Source organism: Polyergus mexicanus, unplaced genomic scaffold (genome assembly GCF_030449975.1).
Source record: "Polyergus mexicanus isolate NDT 795.1 unplaced genomic scaffold, iyPolMexi1.0 SCAF_6, whole genome shotgun sequence".
Lineage (NCBI taxonomy): Eukaryota > Metazoa > Arthropoda > Insecta > Hymenoptera > Formicidae > Polyergus > Polyergus mexicanus.
This window is the reverse complement of record NW_027223326.1, coordinates 9,480,772-9,501,740: the sequence shown is the minus strand read 5'-3', so window position 1 is coordinate 9,501,740 and position 20,969 is coordinate 9,480,772. Positions and strand designations below refer to the sequence as shown.

The 20,969-nt window shown below is 33.2% G+C and overlaps 1 protein-coding gene across 2 annotated transcripts in view; it reads left to right on the top strand.

The window, feature by feature from the left end:
• Positions 1 to 1,735: 1,735 nt before the first annotated feature.
• LOC138934356 (transducin beta-like protein 2) overlaps positions 1,736 to 20,969 on the top strand; it is a 35,981-nt gene continuing 16,747 nt past the window's right edge. Inside the window, exons 1-3 of one of the 2 annotated variants that reach the window (XM_070297993.1) lie at positions 1,736 to 3,066; positions 11,943 to 12,194; positions 15,602 to 19,514. In XM_070297993.1, coding sequence (XP_070154094.1) covers positions 2,904 to 3,066; positions 11,943 to 12,194; positions 15,602 to 17,079 — 1,893 coding nt within the window. In that variant the 5' untranslated portion in view covers positions 1,736 to 2,903 and the 3' untranslated portion in view covers positions 17,080 to 19,514. Of the gene's footprint in view, positions 3,067 to 11,942; positions 12,195 to 15,601; positions 19,515 to 20,969 lie in introns of those variants that run through there. The other variant, XM_070297994.1, reaches the window with a different exon arrangement.

Below are 20,969 nucleotides of genomic sequence, written 5' to 3'. Positions count from 1 at the left end.
CGTGATAGTGTACGAACGATAACTCGTTTGCGTCAAGTCGAATTTATTTGTAAATACAAGCGTGACATATGTTTTACACATCGTAGTAAGTGGAGACCTATCACAATAATGTCAATCCTATTTCTTATTATATTATGGTGATAATGAAATTCCACAAATTTTTACGAACAATGGCGTAATGAGGAACTATACGATTAGATTAACGATTGGCAAATAAATGGAATATTAATAGATTCGATGATTTGACACTTGATATGAGAAATTTGCGTAGCTGAATTGATTGATACCGATAATTCTGAAATAAATAATATATATATAAACTAAATTAATATATTAATTCAAATATTTCGTTCATGTTATATGAATATTTTATGTCTAAGTTAATTGAACAAAATCATCTTATTTTTATAGTCTTACGATTAGTGATGACACACATACACACACACACACGGTGTCCGGGCACGAGCCGGGAGAGTCAAGAATCGAGGACATTTGAAATAGAGAAAAGTATAAAAAGAGTAACGGGGCAAGTAACGAGTAACGGGTTCAATTTAATACATCCTGTCGCCGTTGCTGTTTCGAGAAATCACTTTACGATAACTGATCCCGCGCGCAATGATTTAAAACCGGATGTCTTCTATTAAAAGAGTAATAATTTAAAATCAGTTCTCTCATCTAGATCAATATGTCTCGAAAGATTTATGATACACGTCTGCATTCTATACAGGCGTTTCAATTTTTAATTCAGATCATTGTTCAAATTTTTATATGATGACAAAACTTTTCAAACTTGTCATTCTATAATTGAGAATTAAATTCTTTCTTAAATATATGTCTATTCCGATGAATAATTCTTCAAGTCGCGAATGTCAGTTTCCATAATTCTTCGTAAGAATAAATAAATGTTTTACGCAGCAAAGCTTCCTTCTTCATACGTTGCATTGGAAAATACGATTACGACAATTGCGATTATATTTTCGCGAAGTTTCTCTTGTCCGATATCGTCCGATATATATACGTAAGATGTCGTAGAATTTCGTCACGTTCTATAAAGTGACGTAGGAAGATGATGTGTTATTTCCAGAGCCTTTATCAATTTACATGACGCACATATGTTTTCATGAAGTAGATTGTAAAATTCAATGTTCCTCGAATCGACAATGTGAATTCGACGAAAAATCGACTTCCTCTCCGGAATGACATAAGCAATTATAATATTTCTCTCATAAAGAATTTATCATCGATCATTCATGATTCGTGATTATTAATTATTATGAAGAGATGTTCAAAGTTTCGCCGCAAGATTGAATTGAAAAACATCGTGATTAAAGTTTGAGTTAAATAGGGCTCCTCGTGTGAGAAAAAGGGATTCTTAAAAAAATTTTTCTAAATAAGCCTGATTTTCGAGATATAAAGATTGTATGAAAAATATACATTTCGCGATTATCAATAACATCGATAACTACATACTCTATACTCCCTCTTTTTATATAAAATCGTATAAATAAATATAGATTATTTTTATCACAATATTTCTGGGACCTCTTACATTGATAACACATATATCCGCCTTAAATGCCGAGACAGATTTACATCGCCGAGACGTGAATGTCTCTACCTCTACCTGAATATATGGCCGTTGATCGTGTCTTCCCCATGCAAATGGAGGGGGGAGATAACGCGTGGGGGAGATGACGCGCGAGCGCATCGGGTTTGATCGCGACGAGGAAGCGTGCGAGATGGTATATACCGGTACACGAGTACCCGCGGGCCGCAAACACGCGTCACGTCGAGAAGAAGAGTCACGTTGCGTCTCCAGTCGTGCGAAATATCTAAAGATCGCGTTCTGCGAGCTGTCAAATTCATACGTAACGGATCATACGCACCCGAGTTTCCGCGCGTTTAAAATATTTTAATTATTGTAAAACGTCTATAAATCATCGGTGGCCGATTCGGAAGGAGAGGCGAACGGCAGGTATTGTTGTTTAATAAAATCGAACAGCGAGTCGTCCTTCTCTCGATGGATGTGCACGCGTTGGATAATCCGATCGAGCGAAAGTCGTATGGACGAATGGACCGACCTGACGGCGGAGGATGCGATCGCGCGCGCTTAAATCTTCAATCGACTTAGGAATAAATATGTACGTATCGAATTGTCCTGCGTGAGGTTTGTCGATGAGAGACGCGCGAGAGCTACTTTGAATTTAATATCCGAGAGTAAAGTGTCCCGCGGCATATTCGAAAGTAGTACAGCCGTAGTTTAGACATATTGAGAAATTTGCGTAAAAAAGAGAAGAAAAACACGTTGCGTTTGATCGCGATCTACGCGAATTAATTATTCATCGGCGAAAACTTGCGTCATCGATCATATTGAATCTCCACGGGGGAGAGAGTCGCATCTATCTTAATTTCGTATTCCATGATCGGAGCTCAACGTTCCGAGTCTATACACGTTGCACCCAGTGCTTTTCGCGGTCGGAGTAAATACAAACATAGGAGATTTATTCGCTTATGTTTGCGATAAACTCATAAGTAACTTTTATCACAATGATGTGAAATAGATTAAAGTAACGATTTCCCAAAAATTTCTCCGCGTTTAAAACGGAACAGATATATATTCCGGCATTGAGTGCGTCGCGTTTCAACGAAGAAATGAGACTATAACCTATTCGATCATTAGAAAGAGAAAGAGTGAGTGCAAGTAGCGCAAGCGACACGAACAGACTTACACGTATACAGGACGTATGTAATGACTTTTCGTTATCGCGTGTCGTGATACCGCGTGGTTCCGCGGTGCTTTCTCGCTGCTTTTTCGTTTTCCCGGGAAATCGTGTGTGCGCGCGCGCGCGCGTGTGTGTTGTGTGTCACGTGTGCGCGCTACTCGGGACAGGTGTCACGCGAAGATGGAGACTACGTCGGGTTCGAGAAACATGCTGGAGAATGTGAGCCCGTCCGTTCTCGTGTTGCTGTTCCTCACTACGCTGATCGCCGGCGGAATTATTTTTCTGATACGATATGCTGTCAACCGGCGGTCGCGGTCCAGCCTGGAGCAGGACTCGTCGAAAAGTAAGTACAGTCATCGTACCTTAGGAGCTGCACTCCAACTGCACGTGTACGCGTAGGTTTGTCCGTGTTACCCGCAAAAATTTCTGCGCTTATAACGAGATAAATATAAATTCGTTTAAACAAGAGAAAGCGGAGAAGCTGAGCGCGGAAAATGCAAGTAATGCGAATGTTTCTTCTGTCATGCCACTCTCCTTATCTCCGCTGACTTGTTTCTGCAAAATAAAATGCATACTTATATTATTGAATGGTATACTCTTATATAATTTTGTTTTTTATAAAAGAGATATGAAAATCATTAAAATTCTGAAAGAATTCTCTCGATTCTCAAATGATTCTCGACATCGATAAAAATGTATTTTACGCTAAACTTTAATTTTACGTCGAATGTCCTTTCGAAGAACGAATGTCGGAATCTTATTTTGAAACATTTGTAAATTTCAATTTGTCGGAATTATTCTCTAATTGCTGGATTCGTTTTATGCGACATCACAAATATTTCGAATCATTTAATTGGCAAATCAAAATAATACAATCTTTGTATTACTGTTCTTTTTTTAATAAAATATTGTATGATTCATCTCGCAAGAGTAACTAATACATACATATTTCTTAATATGTATCTTTGTTAATTTCAATTGAAGAAAGATTCGTATAAAAGTGTTTCTTCAGCTGGAAGAAACACGTGCATTCTTATATGCTTGATACATGTCAAGTGACGCATGAAATGCACGCGCAGTGTAGCGAACTGCACTTAGAAATTTGTTTACATTGCATGTGCGTATTCTTTTAAAGCTCCGTAAACAACTGACTGTTTTGCAAACAGCTGATAAATAATTCAGTGTGTCCGCAATTGTGTTTCTTTTAAACAATAAAATAATATTTTATTGTTTAATAATATTCAAGATTTTTAATATTAATTATATATATATAATTTACACATGTTACACATATTGTCCAAATAAAAAATAATTAAAATAATTAAAGTAATACTTTTTATGTCTTTTAAAAAGATTGACACTTAAATAATTTTTTTCTTCACATTTAAATTACAAAAAAGGCATAAAAATTATTTTTTTATTACTTTTATTTGAAATTAATCAATTTATATATATTACATGATGCTGGCTTTTTTATATTTCTCAAGTTGCGTTTGTTATAGTAAAATATTTAAAAAATTGTTTCGTCTCTAAAAGCTAATTTTTGTTAGAAATATAAACTCTCTTTATTTAAAAGCATTTTTAGTTAATATTTTTATTCAAAATTTTAAGAGAAAATGATCAAACATGAATGACTCAAGTATTATATTATGTTACTATAAAATACGATGCAAGAATTAAGTAGCTCGGGACTGAAAAAATGCGCATTGACCATATCGAATCAACAATAAACATCTTTAAAAAAAAAAAAAAAAAAAAACCCTCATTATATACTCGCTTTTGCTTTGATATATCGGTGCTCTCGCAAAACAAAGCATCTCTTTTCATGATTAGATAGATGCGCTGAATAGCACACGCATAATGCCCGTTTTCTCTTAAGATCTCAGTGTGTTTTCTATGTATTTCTCTTTTTCGTTTTATGTGTATATGTATATACATGCATATATATTTATAAATTCGCGCATCTTCGCATATTGTGCGTTACATTTACATAGAACCTACTATATATACACTTTCATATATACACTTTCGATAGATTGTTGATACTGATGCATGGATAAATTGATTAAAACATCTTTACTATGTTTAAAAAATTTGTACATACTTTGATATTCTTTGTAGTTTTAGTTATTTTTCTGCCTGTTTTTATAAAACTATATTTTTTTCTATTTTCTCTCTCTCTCTATTTATCTATTTCATTCTGATTATTATTTCTTTTATATATTTTATGCAAAATTATACTTGAGGACGTATACTTAAAATCATTTTGTATATTTTCAGATATTTATATATATTTTTTTCTTTTTTTTTTTATAGATTATCATAATGCTGACATAATTTCATACACAGGCGAAAAAGAAAAAGGAAAGAAAAGAAAAAAAGATTAGATTCTAACAAAGTTAATATAGGGAAGAAAAATGTGCTGTGTGATATTTATTGATGATTTATGATAGTTAGTGCAAAAGATGTTTTAGATGAAATGTGTTATAAAAAATTACATAGAATTGAAATAGTCTGCAAAATGATTTTAAAAAAAATTTATCCGTGCATTTGTATTAACAATCTATCGGTATCGGAATAGAACAGTGTGAAAGATGTTTTTTAAATAGAAAAAAATAAAAAAATTGCTATAATATACAAAAGAATTCATTAATACTTTCGGATTCTAAATTTACTAGACATGTTTAGTCAGAATATTTCATTAAAAAATATATAAAAGAAACATTAAAAAAATTAGAGATAGAAAATTAAAAATTATCTAAATATTTATATTTACATTATTACTGTTGGTTAAATGATTTAAAAATATATTTTTATATATACAATGATTAATTTAATATTGTATGATATATTATTGCATCCTTTAAATTTTTATGTTTTATCTCTTCTGTATATATCAAATTATATATGCCAAATTGTCAAACCGAGTTTTTATGACGTAATAATGTCTAGACTGGACGACTTTTGGACGAAAATGTTTTATAATCCTACATACTTCAAGTACTAATAAAAATCATTTGCACTTATAGAAAAAAGTCTATTATGCTTTTCTGTTTCGTGTTAGACATTTTCAGATTGTACGTATTGATTTTATTTACCTATTGTAAATAATGTTTGACTGTGATCGATCAGTTTCCTATGATTACGGTTAGAACTTTCTTACCTGCAACAACCTCTTAATTGCTTTTACTTATACCTACATACCCCGTCTAGCAGCGAGGGAACATTCACGGATCGGACGAAACCTCCGTTTCTCGGACAGAGGTCTCCGTCCTTAGAAAACGGGTGGCTAACGATTTTGATTTAAATATCACATTGAAATGTCAAGATTATTTCATTCACTTTTTCTATATAAGTTGAGATAATAGACTCGGATCCGAGCGTGTATGTACGTATACGATACAATACTGACGTGAGTAGCGCACCATGCTCTTTCCACTTTGCACGCCTATGCGTAGATCATGGATGGAATATACTTATATATTCTTATGTAGTTCGCGCTTAAAAAGTATAGTTTTTATGGTATTTTTGACACGAAAAAGAATTTCTGCGATTAGTTAATTATACGTTTTTTTTTTTACTAATTTTATATTTTCTTTTTCGAGAAATATTTAAAAGTAAACATGTTCATTTTCCTATGATCTTACCAATCAGTCCGCATAATTTTTCAACGACGTAAAGTTCACCTAAAAAAAAATATAGCGTTGCGATATTTTAAATTTAAAGAATAGTATATAAACAAAAATGAAGCGAAAAAAAAGAGATTTATATATATATATATACAGGTTCTAGATGGTAGATGAGTTTTTAACTGACAATTGCACATATGCAAGCTACGATGCACAACATGTTTATTTCATACAATGTGAGGTACACATACTTATTTTTTAATTTAATTTGAATTTTGATTCGTATGGAATGCATTTAGCAGAAGCTTCCATTCATGTCTATCCGTAACAGATGTTCGAAATAACGATCTTTTATTATAAAGAGTCTGACAATTGAAATAGGTAGGCAGGAATGTTATTTCTGGGAAAATTTGATAGGTCATTTTCATAAGATTTTTTACAAGATTGAATTTGTTGCTCGAGTTTTAATACTTTAACTTGGCACTTTGTCGCCGCAGACCCTATACAGCGCAGTATTATAACTTAAATTAACTAAAAGAATTTGTTGCTCGCATCTTTTTAGTATTAAAATAATCTGTAGACAATATACTACCGAAATATATAAGAGATCGAATTTGTTGCTCGTTTTGAAATATTAAAACTCAATATTTTTTTGTTGTTGTTGCCTATATGGCGCGCAGTGTAAGGTCCGCGGCGACAAAAAGTATCAAGTTTTAATATTTTAAAACGAGCAACAAATTTAATCTCTTATATATTTCGATAGTATATTGTCTACAAATTATTTTAATACCAAAAACATGCGAGCAATAAATTTTTTTCATAAACTTATATGGTATAAGCTCGCGTTATATAGCGTCCACGACAATAAAGTGTCGAGTTTTAATACTTGAAAACAAGTAACGAATTCAATCTCGTATATATTTCGATAATATATTGTCTATAAATTATTTTAATACTAAAAACATACGAGCAACAAATTCTTTTAGTTACTTTTACTTCGCGCAAATGCACGCCGTACGGCGCGGCGAGATTGAGTGAATATAGTGGTATTAATTAAATAATATACCTTTTTCAAAATGTTTTCACGTTATTTTAGAGCAACATAATAGCTATCAATTTTGATGTAATTAATTTAGTTATTCGAGTATTATATATACTTTTTTCATCATAGGGGTATAAACGTAAATTCCTGCTAAATAATTTGAGCAACAAAATCCGGAGTACGACAACAAATTAGCATATAATTAGCATCAAATTATTTGATAGACTTTACTTGGCAATGATGGCGGGGCCAGCATCGTGGTTTGCAGCACTCTTTTTCTCTATAAAAAGTCTATGAAATGCATCTATCAAATTAAGGGATCCTGAGAATAAGGTTCTCCTTAATAGTTATATTGCAATTACAAAATTGTAATATCACTTCCCGTGTGTATGAAAAACGGTGGTTCCGTTTTATCGCGGAATTTTATCTGATGTCAAAATATTCATATTTTATATGGAATTTTTATTGTTCCTTTTTGTGAGTATAAAGTAACAAAAATTTCACAATAGTTCCGAAACGTTTTTGTTTCACGGAACACGGTTTTATTTAAAAGAACACGAACACTTTTGGAGAATAATGCTGCAAAACTATACAAGGTGTATCGACGATCAGGTGGATTCCATATGTTTGAAAGTTTGCATCAATTTCATGGATTTCACATGTTGTAATACTGACAGCAGGTTTCACATAAAATAAAAGATTTTTTTTTCTTAGAAACCCTTATAAAGCTCTTTTTCTCTGGTACTAACAGAAATCTGTTGATAAAATAAATTTAGTGCAAAAATACTTTCCGAAATTTTTTATCAGAATTTGAAAGAACGTAATATCATTTTTTATGGCTGGTAAATCAAAAGTTTTAGAAATATTATTAAGTCAAAATCTTTACTATTACGGGCAAAAATTTTAGTCACTCGATCTGGACAAATTCGATGGATGATGAAAACGTACGCCAAGATGGAAAGGAGGAAGGGGGGAGAAGGAGTCTTCTGGTTCATGCGGTGGCATAAATATAAACTGCGTATTTATACGCTAATGTTTCATGTACGTATGTACACGTGTATTTAATGATAGTGGCGAGTGAAACGCTGAGGGCCGTTAGGTTAATGAAGAAGGTCACCTATTCACGTAGGTGGAATACGCAAGTGCGCGTCTTCGCTTTATTAGAGTTTTGAAATGCGACCTTTCTCTCTCTCTCTCTCTCTCTCTCTCTCTATATATATATATATATATATATATATATATATATATATATATATATATATATACAGGGTGACCCCGAACGTTCCAGCCAGACTTTGAAATCTTATAGGAAATTTAATTCTGAAGAAAAAATTTGCTATAAACATGGGTCGAAAAATGCTTTCTTAAGAAGTTATCGCTTAAAAACCTCTGAAATCGTGATTTTACACATTTTTCCAAATATCATGGAAAACGTGCGTCTTTTAACAAAAATACCGAAACGAAAGTTATAGAAAATTAAATTATCTTTCAATTGAGATCAAAATGATTGTTGTACGTTCCATAGATTTTGATATAACCAGTTTTAAACGTACAAAAAGTGCTTTTGTTAGATCGATTAAAGTTGAATCAGAAGGAAATCCGTAAAGCGATTAGATCGGTCATTACTCGATGCCGAAAGTGTATTGGAGCTAGGGGGGAACATTTTGAGAACAATTAGTTTTTTCACGTCTTTATTCATTTTCTACTATTACGTGCTAATTTAGTTTAAAAAAATTAATTTTATTTTCATAAAAGAAAAAGATTTTTATTATTTATTTTTATCGTTTTTTCAAGAAATTTATCGTTTCATTTTCTTTTTATTTCATTTTCTTTTCACCTTTTGCTCTTCCTTTGCATCAGGCGTTTTTGAGTGATAACTTCTTAAGGAAGCATTTTTTGACCCATGTTTATAGCAAATTTTTTGTTCAGAATTAAATTTCCTAGAAGATCTCAAAGTCTGGCTGGAACGTTCGGGGCTACCCTGTATATATATATATTGGCGAGAATTCTCCTTGTGTAATCGACCTCGGTTATATTTTATGAGCGTGTAATTATACACCATTTACTTGATTTTTTTTTCCACGGCTGTCATACATATTGTGCAAAATTATCAGAATCACCAAAAATTATCTTGTATTACGATTAAAATGTTTTCAAAAGTTAGGATGGAAAGGTAGTACCTGGAAAAATTTGCATAATCGCATAATGCTATCGAAAAATTAATCGTGCTCCTAATATGGTATTCTTTATATTAAATACGCAAACATACATAGGCAGTTTAATAAAATAAAGGTACGAGCGTTGATTATACGTAATCTATGCGCGCAATCTTGAAGTTATGGGTATATATTGTTACATGGCGAGGAAGGAGAGGAATAGTAACCGTGCAAGTTTAATTATCTTTAACTCACGAAATTTGACAAACAAATGGTCTGATTGAAAATTATTCCAAGTTTCAGATGCGCGCAGTTATCAGATTTTTGCAAGCAGAAAGTGAGTCAGAGTGAAATTCATCGTTAGATTAATGAATATTTATGGCCGGAATGTTTCAAACCGAAAAAAGTATGCGTGTGTAGCGAAAAATTTAAAGATTAAATAAAGTATGCTATTCAGTCATTTAGTTCAGCTTAAGACTGGCCATAAATATTCACTAATCTGCTAATATTCATTAATATTAGTGAATACTAATGTGACTTTCTCTCTGATTCATGCAAAAATCCGATAACTACGTGTATCTCGAATTTGGAATAATTTTCAATTTTCACTGGGCATTTCGTTCGTTTGCCAAATTCCGATATATAGAAAATAATAACGTTCGCACGGCTACTACTTCTCCCCTTTATGTACAATACATGCGAAACAATACATGTATAACAATACATACGTGACTAAAGTTACGCATATATAGAAAACTTGTGTATCTTGTATTCTTTGTAAATATTATATATGGATGTAAGAAATATCTGGACAGAGCGCAACGCTGCGGAAAACATAAAGGATGAGGGGAATGAAAGATTTATGAAACTCAGAATAAAGAATAACAGGAGTGAGCATATCGGTAGTGGGGGTAGACTTTCGGTAATACGTTATCGTAGCCATCTTGAGCGTTCGATTTTTTTCAACGTTTTTCAGGGCCGTGTATAGAGCCACTCGTTGTCTTACTTGTTTCAATTTGCACTTATTTTGCGCACGATTACCGATTCTAAATAAGTGAGAGGAAGAGCCAATATTAAAGTAAAAAAATATTATTAATAAGTGTTAATTGTAAGATCATGGTGCATTGCCAGGCCTTTGAGGTGTACTTTCAGTATCTTCGTCATTTTTATATATAGTCACTTCCATCCGTTCGCTTAAAACCAAATGCTTACTGCTATTATTCTTTACTCTGAGAAAACGAATGAGACATATCTAAAATAGCGATGGCAGGCATGCCTATAACTTCAAGGAGAACATGCTTATAAGTTCAAAGTTATAAGCTCAAAGTTGCATCATATATTACGTATAATCAACACCTATACCTTATTTATTTTATCGGACTGCCTATGTATGTTTGCGCATTTAATATAAAGAATAGCATATTTTAGGAGCATTAATTTTACATTAGATATTTTTTAAATAATTTATTTCGCCCGAAAGAGGCGAAGGGCGAAGAGGCGTCTTTACGGATCTCGAAGCGAGATCGCCAGTCGATTTTCGAGAATTCCGTTTTCGAGAATTTCGTTTTCGAGAATTCCGTTTTCGAGAATTCCGTTTTCGAGAATTCTAAAGCAGTTCTGATATAGTTCTAATATAATTCTGCTTATTCTAAAACAGTTCTCATACAATTCTAGGCATGTACATTGCCTTTCGGGAGAGTTCTGATGATAAAAACAATTAAAAATTTTTTAAAATTATATGCTTCCAAAACGCATATTTTCCAGTATAAAGGTGAAATCACCATCAACGAACTTTCTCGAAAATTCTCGTGTAGTACCCTCCTTCCCTTATCCTTACCACCACCATTACTATTTTTGCTTTAGTGCATTTTCCGAGTTACAAGGGAGAAATGGAAAGGGCAAGGCAGAACGGGAGGGGGGGGGGGAGATGCCTTGTATATGATTGGTTCGTTATACAATCGTTTCATTGTATGATTGGTTCGTTACTAATAGTTTTAGAAAATTATAAAAAAGAAGGGATAGTAAGAGACTGTAAAGGGAAATAGTATAAATCGAAACAGAGAACAGTGAGGTTATCGTAAAAAATCGTTGCATCAAACGGTTAGGTTACGTTCAATTTTCAATCAGCTCTAGAACATTTTGTTGCGATCGAAATCTTTTGGAAGATTGATTAAGATATTTGGGAAATATGCGTTTCGTTTTACTACATGGTACGTAAAATAGCTCACATATTTTCAATCATAGCCGTGAGAAAGTTATACTCATTGTCAGCGTTCTTCTCCTTTGTTACAAAAGTGTTGAAAGTTTTATCATAGAAATGTTAGATGTTTGTCGAAATTATACTCGTTCTTGTTCAGAATATTAATCTTTTGATGAATTTGTGTTTGCTCAGATCTGGAGTGCAATCCCTCTTGGAGTCCCACAGCACCACCTTTGAGATTCATACCAATACCTCAAGAACCGCCATGTTACTCTCATTCATTTCGTAACGGCCGACGCATCTCGTTAAACAAGAAGCGCAATAAACAAGTATTGCTATTTCCTACTCATTCCTGGTTAACTACTATGCTTCGGGGGCATACCGGGACCATCAGTAACATGAATTTTTCCAACAATGGCAGATATCTTGCAAGCTGTGCCGACGGTATGTAGTTAAACAACGTAGAAAAATGAAAGCCGCATTTTCAGTGATGCCAGATAGACACGCTACTCGCTGCCATAACGTGTAGAGGGCAGCGTCTCCAAACTGGCGTCACTGTTCTTAGCTTAACTATAACCGGTGGTGTAGTTCTCATTCTGAGGATAATATACAAATATTGACGACATTTATTATATAAATATTGAAATGCAAATAATTTGCAAAATTACTTCGAAAAAAAATCGATATTTTAAAAATCGAAATTTTTAATTACGAACAGACACCACCATGAAAGTTATGCTATAGCAGCGAAAAGTCTTGTTCTATTTTTAATCCAAATTGATTTGTTAATTTAATGATCCACACGACGCGAAAATGTAATAAGCTGCCTAAAATTTGTCACTTATTGATGAATTACTTAGGTAGCAAGTTTTTTTTTTATGTGCATGTGCCCATGTTATAGATAACTATAGCGGCATAGTATCGCCTCTACCTTTCCTTCTTTCTTTTGTTAGCGGATTTTTTTTTTTTTTTTTTTTTTTTTTATAATGGCATATTATTTTCATAGTTTACATTTTCGATATATATCCGATATCAACCAAGTGTTATACAATGGATATGCATAAAAAAAAATCATTTTCTTGGTAAAAAATTCTAAAGAGAGTTTTTCCAATTTTTTTCAAACTACTATCAATAAATATCAGTCATCCCAATGTCTTTTAAGAATTTAAAAATATATATTTCATCTATGAAAAAAAATTGGTTGTTGCAAATTGGGGATATAAAAAGTCTAGATTTATTTTATACAGAGTTAATTATGTTCTTTCGAGTTAGATACCATGCCGCTAAATAAAAATATAATATGAATATCCTAATTAATACAAAGAAAATGAACCAAACCTTATCAATTACCATTAAATAAAGAAAAACACTACTATGTCATAAATTTTCCATTAATACTTCAGGGAAAATATAATTAAGAAGTGAATCATAAATGAAAGTCGTGGGTGAGCCATAAAAGCCATTAAGTCACAAAAGAAATACGATTTATGAAGCGTAATGCGTAGCGTTTGGTTAACACTTTAACATTTTTTACCTTTTCGAGCTTTGTAAATATTTCTAAATTGAATTTTTTGATAAGCATACAAATAAATCGAAAATTTTATTTGAAAGTTTATTTATTTCTGTGAATAATATAAGAGTTAATCTGTGATTTTGCGAAATTAGAAAGAATTATATAACTCGAATATATATACATAAGAATGTTGCTCATCTCTTTACTTATCTCATCGTTCTTCAAATGAAAGTGATAGTGCAATGGCATCGTAATAATGAATTATATCGTATAAATAAATTAATTGATTTGAAACAATCGTTTTATATGGTAGGTCAGGTACAATCTGATGTGAAAATATGTATGGGAAAAAGTTGTATATTTCGGAATATTAAGAAATATTTTATATATGTGTGTATAATTATATATATATATATATATATATATATATATATATATATATATATATATATATAATATATTTAATTTCGAACTATCTTCAGCAAATAAAAGCTCTTAGAAATATACAGATACAATAGTGTATTCTATTTATTTTATATTTAGGGAAGATTTATTTGCGCCACAATCTTCTAAGCTTGGCTTTTGTTGTATCAACCTATCTGTTTTATTTTGATTTATCTTTTCCTTTTTTTTTTTGTAAAGAAATACTTTCTGAAATAAAATTATATTGTTCTGAGATTATAATGTAGATAGAAAGAGTCAAACGAATTTAAAATTATATTCACAGCCAGAAAATAATTAATTCGAAATCGATTGATGGAAATGTATGCTTTAGATATCGAAATATAAGTAAACGCAGCTGTCATCATTCGAGCGAATAGTTAAAAAAAAAAAAAAAAAATGACGTTTCCTCCGGTTTCTCAAATCTCGCGAATCACGCGAATTGTCATCCTTTTCCGCACGGAAACCGACGAATCGGTATGTTCCGCAAATGCCGAATCCCCGGTGGCGATCCCGTTCGGGCGGAAATATCGCGGCACGTCATACAAACATTTGCACAAGATAACGCAAGCGCGGATGAAAACAACGCTCGTCCGCGAAATACCATTTTGCCGAAATTATTCGCGAATAATTTACGTCGCGAAAGCAATAGTCTTTTGGATGTTCTCCCGCCTCCATGATTTGCGTCGATACGAGCCTCTGCTCTTACGAATCGAGTGATACGAAATCACGAACATTATTGCTGCGTAACACGTTTAGTGAGAGATGGATGAAGTGTTGCTGGGACATGTCACGTAGGTGCCTTTGCCTTTTCTCTATCTGTTATACGTGACTGAAAATAGATAATATATCCTTGTTTTATGTTACTTTCACGCCGTAAAATGTTATGTTGATTAATTATTCAATAAAAAAAATCAGCTAAAATATTTATCTTAACTGAGTATCTCTGTAAGATAAATAGCTAGTTCTTTCGTTTAACATCTATCAACATCCTTTTTAAATTTGTTCTCGTCTTTGAATCGTCGCTTTTGAACACACACACACACACACACACACACACAAATGAAATAAGAAATTTATATTTATTTTTCCCTTTCATTTCATATCTTCTATTCATATCGTGTTATCTTTTCCTCATATTTCGTTTTCGTTTATTTATCGTTATTGACTAAAAGGAAAGAGATTTTAAACAGTTTAAGGAATATATCAATAGGTTTTTATCGTGATTGTTTGTTTCTCGAATAATTGTGTATCGATATCTTTTGCTACATGCACTTGACGATAAGTCAAATCGTGCCAATGCTTATCGTATAAATCGGTATGTACAAACGTTACTACAAACCGAAGAAAAAAATTGTTTTTAGGTCAAGAATGCAGCCATCTGCGTGATACTATTTACTTGATTCCGGAATTCCATCTTCGCACGTAACGAAAGCATCTTCTTCTTCTTCTTCGTCTTAATTTTAACGACGATAAAAATACGACAGTGTGCATCACGCAAATTTTCGTGAAAATATCGATGCGTGAATAAATTTCTTCGCGGTTTTTTTTCTCCCCTATTTCCTCTCGAAAGAATTAAAAATATAGATGAAGCTTATCGATTTTGATATCTCGAAACCAATTTCGCGAGAACACGTTCCTTTCATATTAGACTATGAATGTATGTGAAAAATTCACTTATATCTTTCTATACAGTTACATATGCCGAATATTAAAAAAAATATAATTCTTTTTATTAGTTAAATAAAATATTAATAATAAAAGAAAGAAAGAAAGAAAGAAGGGAAGGAAGAGGGTCAAATTTGCATGCGCGTGTGATGTGTGGACATCTTTAACAATAAAAAGATAGCTCCGATACAATAAACTTACTACATTTGTTTTTCCATGTGATATAAAGATTGGAGCTTGCAACCAGGAGAACATGTGCAGAGCCACTATAGGCCTAGATCGCAGACAGAGACAAACGTGACATCGATACTACCCTCGCCGCACTCGAATGTGATGTCTCCATCGAGAATATACTACAATCGATATCAGCACGGGAATCAAGAAAGGAACCCCGAAATGCGAGGACAAGTCACGATTGATAATGCGTATAGACGCAACAATAGCGGAGGAAAACTTTGGCCACCGACGTATTTTTCTGTTGAAAATACGGATATAGATGTGAATCGGGAGATGCAACAGCAGCACGAGCAAGCTGTTTATGTCAGCAATTTATATTACGACGATTATAAGAGCGAACGGCAGAATATACCCCTAAATGACAGCTCTCTATGGCAAGCGATCGAGATTTATAAATTGACGTCGAGCGATTTGACTGAACGAGGTTACCCTGTAGAGTCGCCCGACTTTCCAGGTTGCGCGATGATAAAAAATATAACATATCCGAGCAGCCCGAATTTTACTCGCAATTTTATCGCTAATACTGCAGAAGAGAAAAATGACAAGAAAGATTCAGATAGCGGTAATTGCAGTAGTAGCTCGACCGACAGCGCTTCCGAACAGGAGCAAGAGAGTTCATCCGATAAGCGCATCGGCGGTGAAAAGAAATCAGATAGTAAGAAAAAATGCGATGTGTTGTCGCATCGGAGGAAGAGGGAGTGCGTCAGATGCCACAAGTCGTTCTACATTGATTACTCCGGCAAGTACGTGTCTATGCAACGTTGCGTCTATCATTGGGGCAAATTGTTCGACAGAAGGATTAACGGCGAGGTAAATTGCAAATATTGGACGTGCTGTAAAAATTCAGAATTTTCGCCCGGCTGTGAGACAGGAGTACACGTGTGGAACGGCTTGATGCCCGGACAGAATGGACCATTCACGGGTTACGTGCGTACCTTGCCATCCAACCAACGGATGCGTGATAATAACTATGGCATCTATGCGATAGATTGCGAGATGTGCTATACGATATACGGTCTTGAGCTCACCAAAGTCACCGTTATAGATCTGTTTGGCAATTTAGTATACGACACGTTAGTCAAGCCAAAAACTAAAATCATCGATTACAACACTAGATTCAGCGGCATTACGGAAGAGCAAATGTTGAACGTCACCATGACCCTCGAGCAAGTCCAGGAAGAGCTGATAACCTTCATCCACGCCGAGACGATTCTTCTCGGTCATAATCTGGCGAGCGATTTCAGAATGTTGCACTTGTTCCACGAAAATGTCGTTGATACTACCATGATGTTTCCGCACGATTATGGATTTCCATATTGTATGGGATTGAAGACCTTGGCACGGAAGGTGCTCAGGTGGAACATACAAGAGAATACGCATGACTCCATCGAGGATGCCCGGGTCGTTGTGGATTTAGTGTTGCGAAAGGTGCATTACGATGTCACATCGGCAATGGAAAAATTCACGTAAAGAAGAAGAATCTTTATGAGATCGTATCTGTCTTGACTTTCGAATTAAAAAATGACGAAAATGACGCATATTATGGACATTCTTGTAAGATAAAGAGCATGGAAACGTGCTATACTTTTATAATTAATTTTGTAATGCCCCGTGTGTTTTCCAGTGAAATCTGTGATACGGATATTGTGTTCCTTGCGTTCGTTTTAACGCGTGCACATGCATATAACGCGCACACTTTCGACAAACATCATAGAGATGATGATGAGTAAATCCAGCAGTCGAACGCTTTTTAAAAATTTTAAAGGTCTCCAAAAATCTCTATTATGTTACATATTTCTATATTTCTCTCTTTTCTTTATACTCTACTCTTATACTCTACATTACTTCTCTACTATACTTCGAATGTATTCTCTCTTCTTATCTACTGATTTCTATTCTTTCAAAACTTTATTTTTATCTGTTAATTTTACTTTCCAACGATGATTGAAAATTGATCGAAAACTTTTTACATTCAAACAAATAATTATGTTCCACTATTATCGCAACATTACTGAATCTCTTCTCTCTGGTGTGCACGTTTTTATTTATGCGTTGTATGTGTTTTACATTGTATATGCATCAATTGTTACTGTTTTATACATTGTACAAATCGTATTATCATTTCATGGATCACAATTTTGTATCTGTAAAAATCGATTTTGTATGCAAAAATCTATATATGTATTTATATGGATATGTATCAGCGTTTATTATTCATTATCGTATCCATCCCATCATGCAAATCCCATCATACATATTTCATTCGATATCTTTTTTTTCCCCGCGAGAAGGTCGCGCGGCGTCATTGATAATGGTAAGTGTCTCTTGTTGGCTTCCACCGACGCATACGATACGCATGTAAATTTCGCTCGGAACGACACTGTGAAGATTTCTTGGACGAGGACACGTGGCGTGACACTGGTTATACGAATACGACATACGAAATCAAAACACGCGCGAATTTAATTTGACTGAAATCTAATAGATAAAAAAATATATCTCTCTATCTTATCTCGTCGCGCGTTTAATCGCATCATTAAAAATCTAGGAGATCATCTTTAGAAACGACATTTCTCACGCGATCAACGACGAATATTACATCGAGTTTAAAAATCTACGGAATTGTATTTTTGTAAAAATAAATACATCGGCGCGAATGAAAGGACACGTGAATTATAGCCAAAGTTGATATCCCATGTGTTATCAGCGGGGGTAAAGGTTTTCGCTTTATATACGTGCTACCAAATTGTAGTATATTAAATAATTTCGTGAGCCACGTACCGTTACATATATCGCCACGTCTCTGATATAACGGGATTTGTGTCGCGTTCATGTTTTTATCAATTTTTGACAAGGATACACGGCGAATCACGTAATGTGCGATATACATACGGATATATGTATTAATAATGATCTCATGAGACTGACTATCCGCGCTTCTATTGACATCGCGTGTTCCATTGTTGTTACAATTAATCTCTTCTCATTTAATAATTATGCAACAGCGGAGTTTTATATCACGATCGAATATTCAACCGTAAATATCTACAATAAATTACGTAATATAGAAATTTAACGTGGATTTTGTAACGAGATAGTATTGTAAAATATATTTTTCTACCTTTGCATATATCGATGTATATACATATATATCTTCTAAGTTTTAATTATAAGTAACATTACACACGCGATTATTCCGATTATGATGAGTAAAATTACGTCAAACTGTTTAAACAATTTTTTTTAGGCAACGAAATAATAACCGATCGTGGAAAAACTTGCGTATCTCTATTTTGAATAAAGTTTTAAAAATTAACAACGGAAAGAGAAATACATATATAACACCGAGTCAATTGATTAGATTTTACTCATCGTCGCTCATTCAGCCGTTCAAAAAATTCGGTGTTAACAACATAATCAAGAAAGGCAAAAAGAACAAGAAACTAATGCTTTCATTCATTTGCTTTCGCTCTTTCGGCACGAGTTATTTTCTCATCTCATTGTCAATATGTATTCTGCATGTGATGCATAATCACATTTTATCGCTTATAACGCAACGCGCGCGTTATGATTTTATCGATGAACTTAATGTATTTCAGTACTATGCTTAATTATGGAAATTAGATACTTTTTGCAAGAGAATAACAAGAGAGGTTTGTTGAACTCTTTAACTTTGCGCGAAAGAATGTTTAAGAATACGTATAAATTTCAATGTTTATTTTTTCTGTCAATTCACTCAGTTTAAAATCTTGAAACTCTGGAAAGATAACAAAAGAATTTTTAAAGCGAAATAATGGTAGGAAAAGAGTTCAACGGATGCCCCCTCCCTTTCTTTCTTCTAGGATTAAGAGAGGATTGTCATATAACAATGAAACTGTTATAAATATACAATCGGATTATCTCCAGTTTCTCTCATGTGTTTTTATTCGAATACCTTCGCCCTCTCCCCATCTCCAGCGATATATTTGCGTGTCTACACTTGCAATCTTTCAATGCATATAAAAAAATGATACTTAACAATATTCAAGCTTTTAAGGTGTCCAATCGAGTAGTTGTATTTCTCTTTATATCTTTGGCTTAAAAAAAAAAAAAAAAAAAAAAAAAAAAAAAATTGTTATAGAAAAAGAGTCGAAAAATGTTACGATAGGATTCAGATGAACGGATATCATTTCGTTTCTTTTATTTGTTTTTTCAATCGTCTCCGACTTTTATAAATATATACGGGCAGTCCATAAAGAAATCGAACTTTAAAGAAAGCGCTCAAACGCTGAACGTCATTCAAATCACTATAAAACGTAAATTAAGAACGATAGCATCATGCTCGCGGTATGAGAAAGTTGCTAAAGAATCCCATTATATACAGCCGCAACGCAGATGGGCTTAAAAATTTATCATAGCTTTTAAAATTCGGTTTCTTTATGACAACTCTTGTATTATCCTGTTAATATGATTAAAAGTTCAAAAACCAGATAAATTCGAGATTAAAATTGATTGTTTCATTTTTTTTCGATATTAAATATCGTGAAAATATCGCAGATGTTTGTTTAAAATCTTCTTTGAAATAAAAAGTTCTCTGATATTTTATTTATTTTTGAAATAATACAGTGAAGAAAACAATGTTCCTATTCTTATGAAGCGTTTCTCTTTGAAAACTTTAATAATACATACATTTTATTTTTAATTTATTTACTATTATTTCTCGTTTTCACAATGAAAAATTAAACTTTGAATAAAAATAAGTGAGTATAATGGATTTGTTTATATTATGCAAATTTTCAAATGCATTGCAACTAATTTATTTATCGATACGAGCAAAGAATCTCAAAATTTGCGGCAGAATCATCAGTTTGGGTAATTATTATTGAATTTAATCATTCATTTTTACTCGATGAGACAGTAACGGCAACATTATTTTTATTAACAGTTAAACAATAACGAAATATGTAAGAATAATCGAATAATGAACGACAGAAATTTCGGTGCCATTTGTCAAAATAGATGTATTAAATATTTCGCGTGTTGATGTTTATGTTAGACAGCGTTATAGCCGTTTTTATCATTCAAGATCCATAATCCATTGTGAACTGTTTGACGGGGTCGTAGTCCACGACCACGTGGCTGTTTTTCATACCGCACATTTCATTGGCCCCTTAAATGCCCAAAGTAATAATTCACTGTAGACAAGTGCAATGCGTTCATCGATAAATACGTCGATGACTGGTTAGATATCGTTGGCACAGCTGTAATCCGTGACCCGTTATAAATTTTAATGTCATTATACCTTCCGTTGTTTACTCTGGCAAACATTCGCCACGTCTCGCCCGTCGTATCAATTCGATCTCATATAGTCAGATACGACG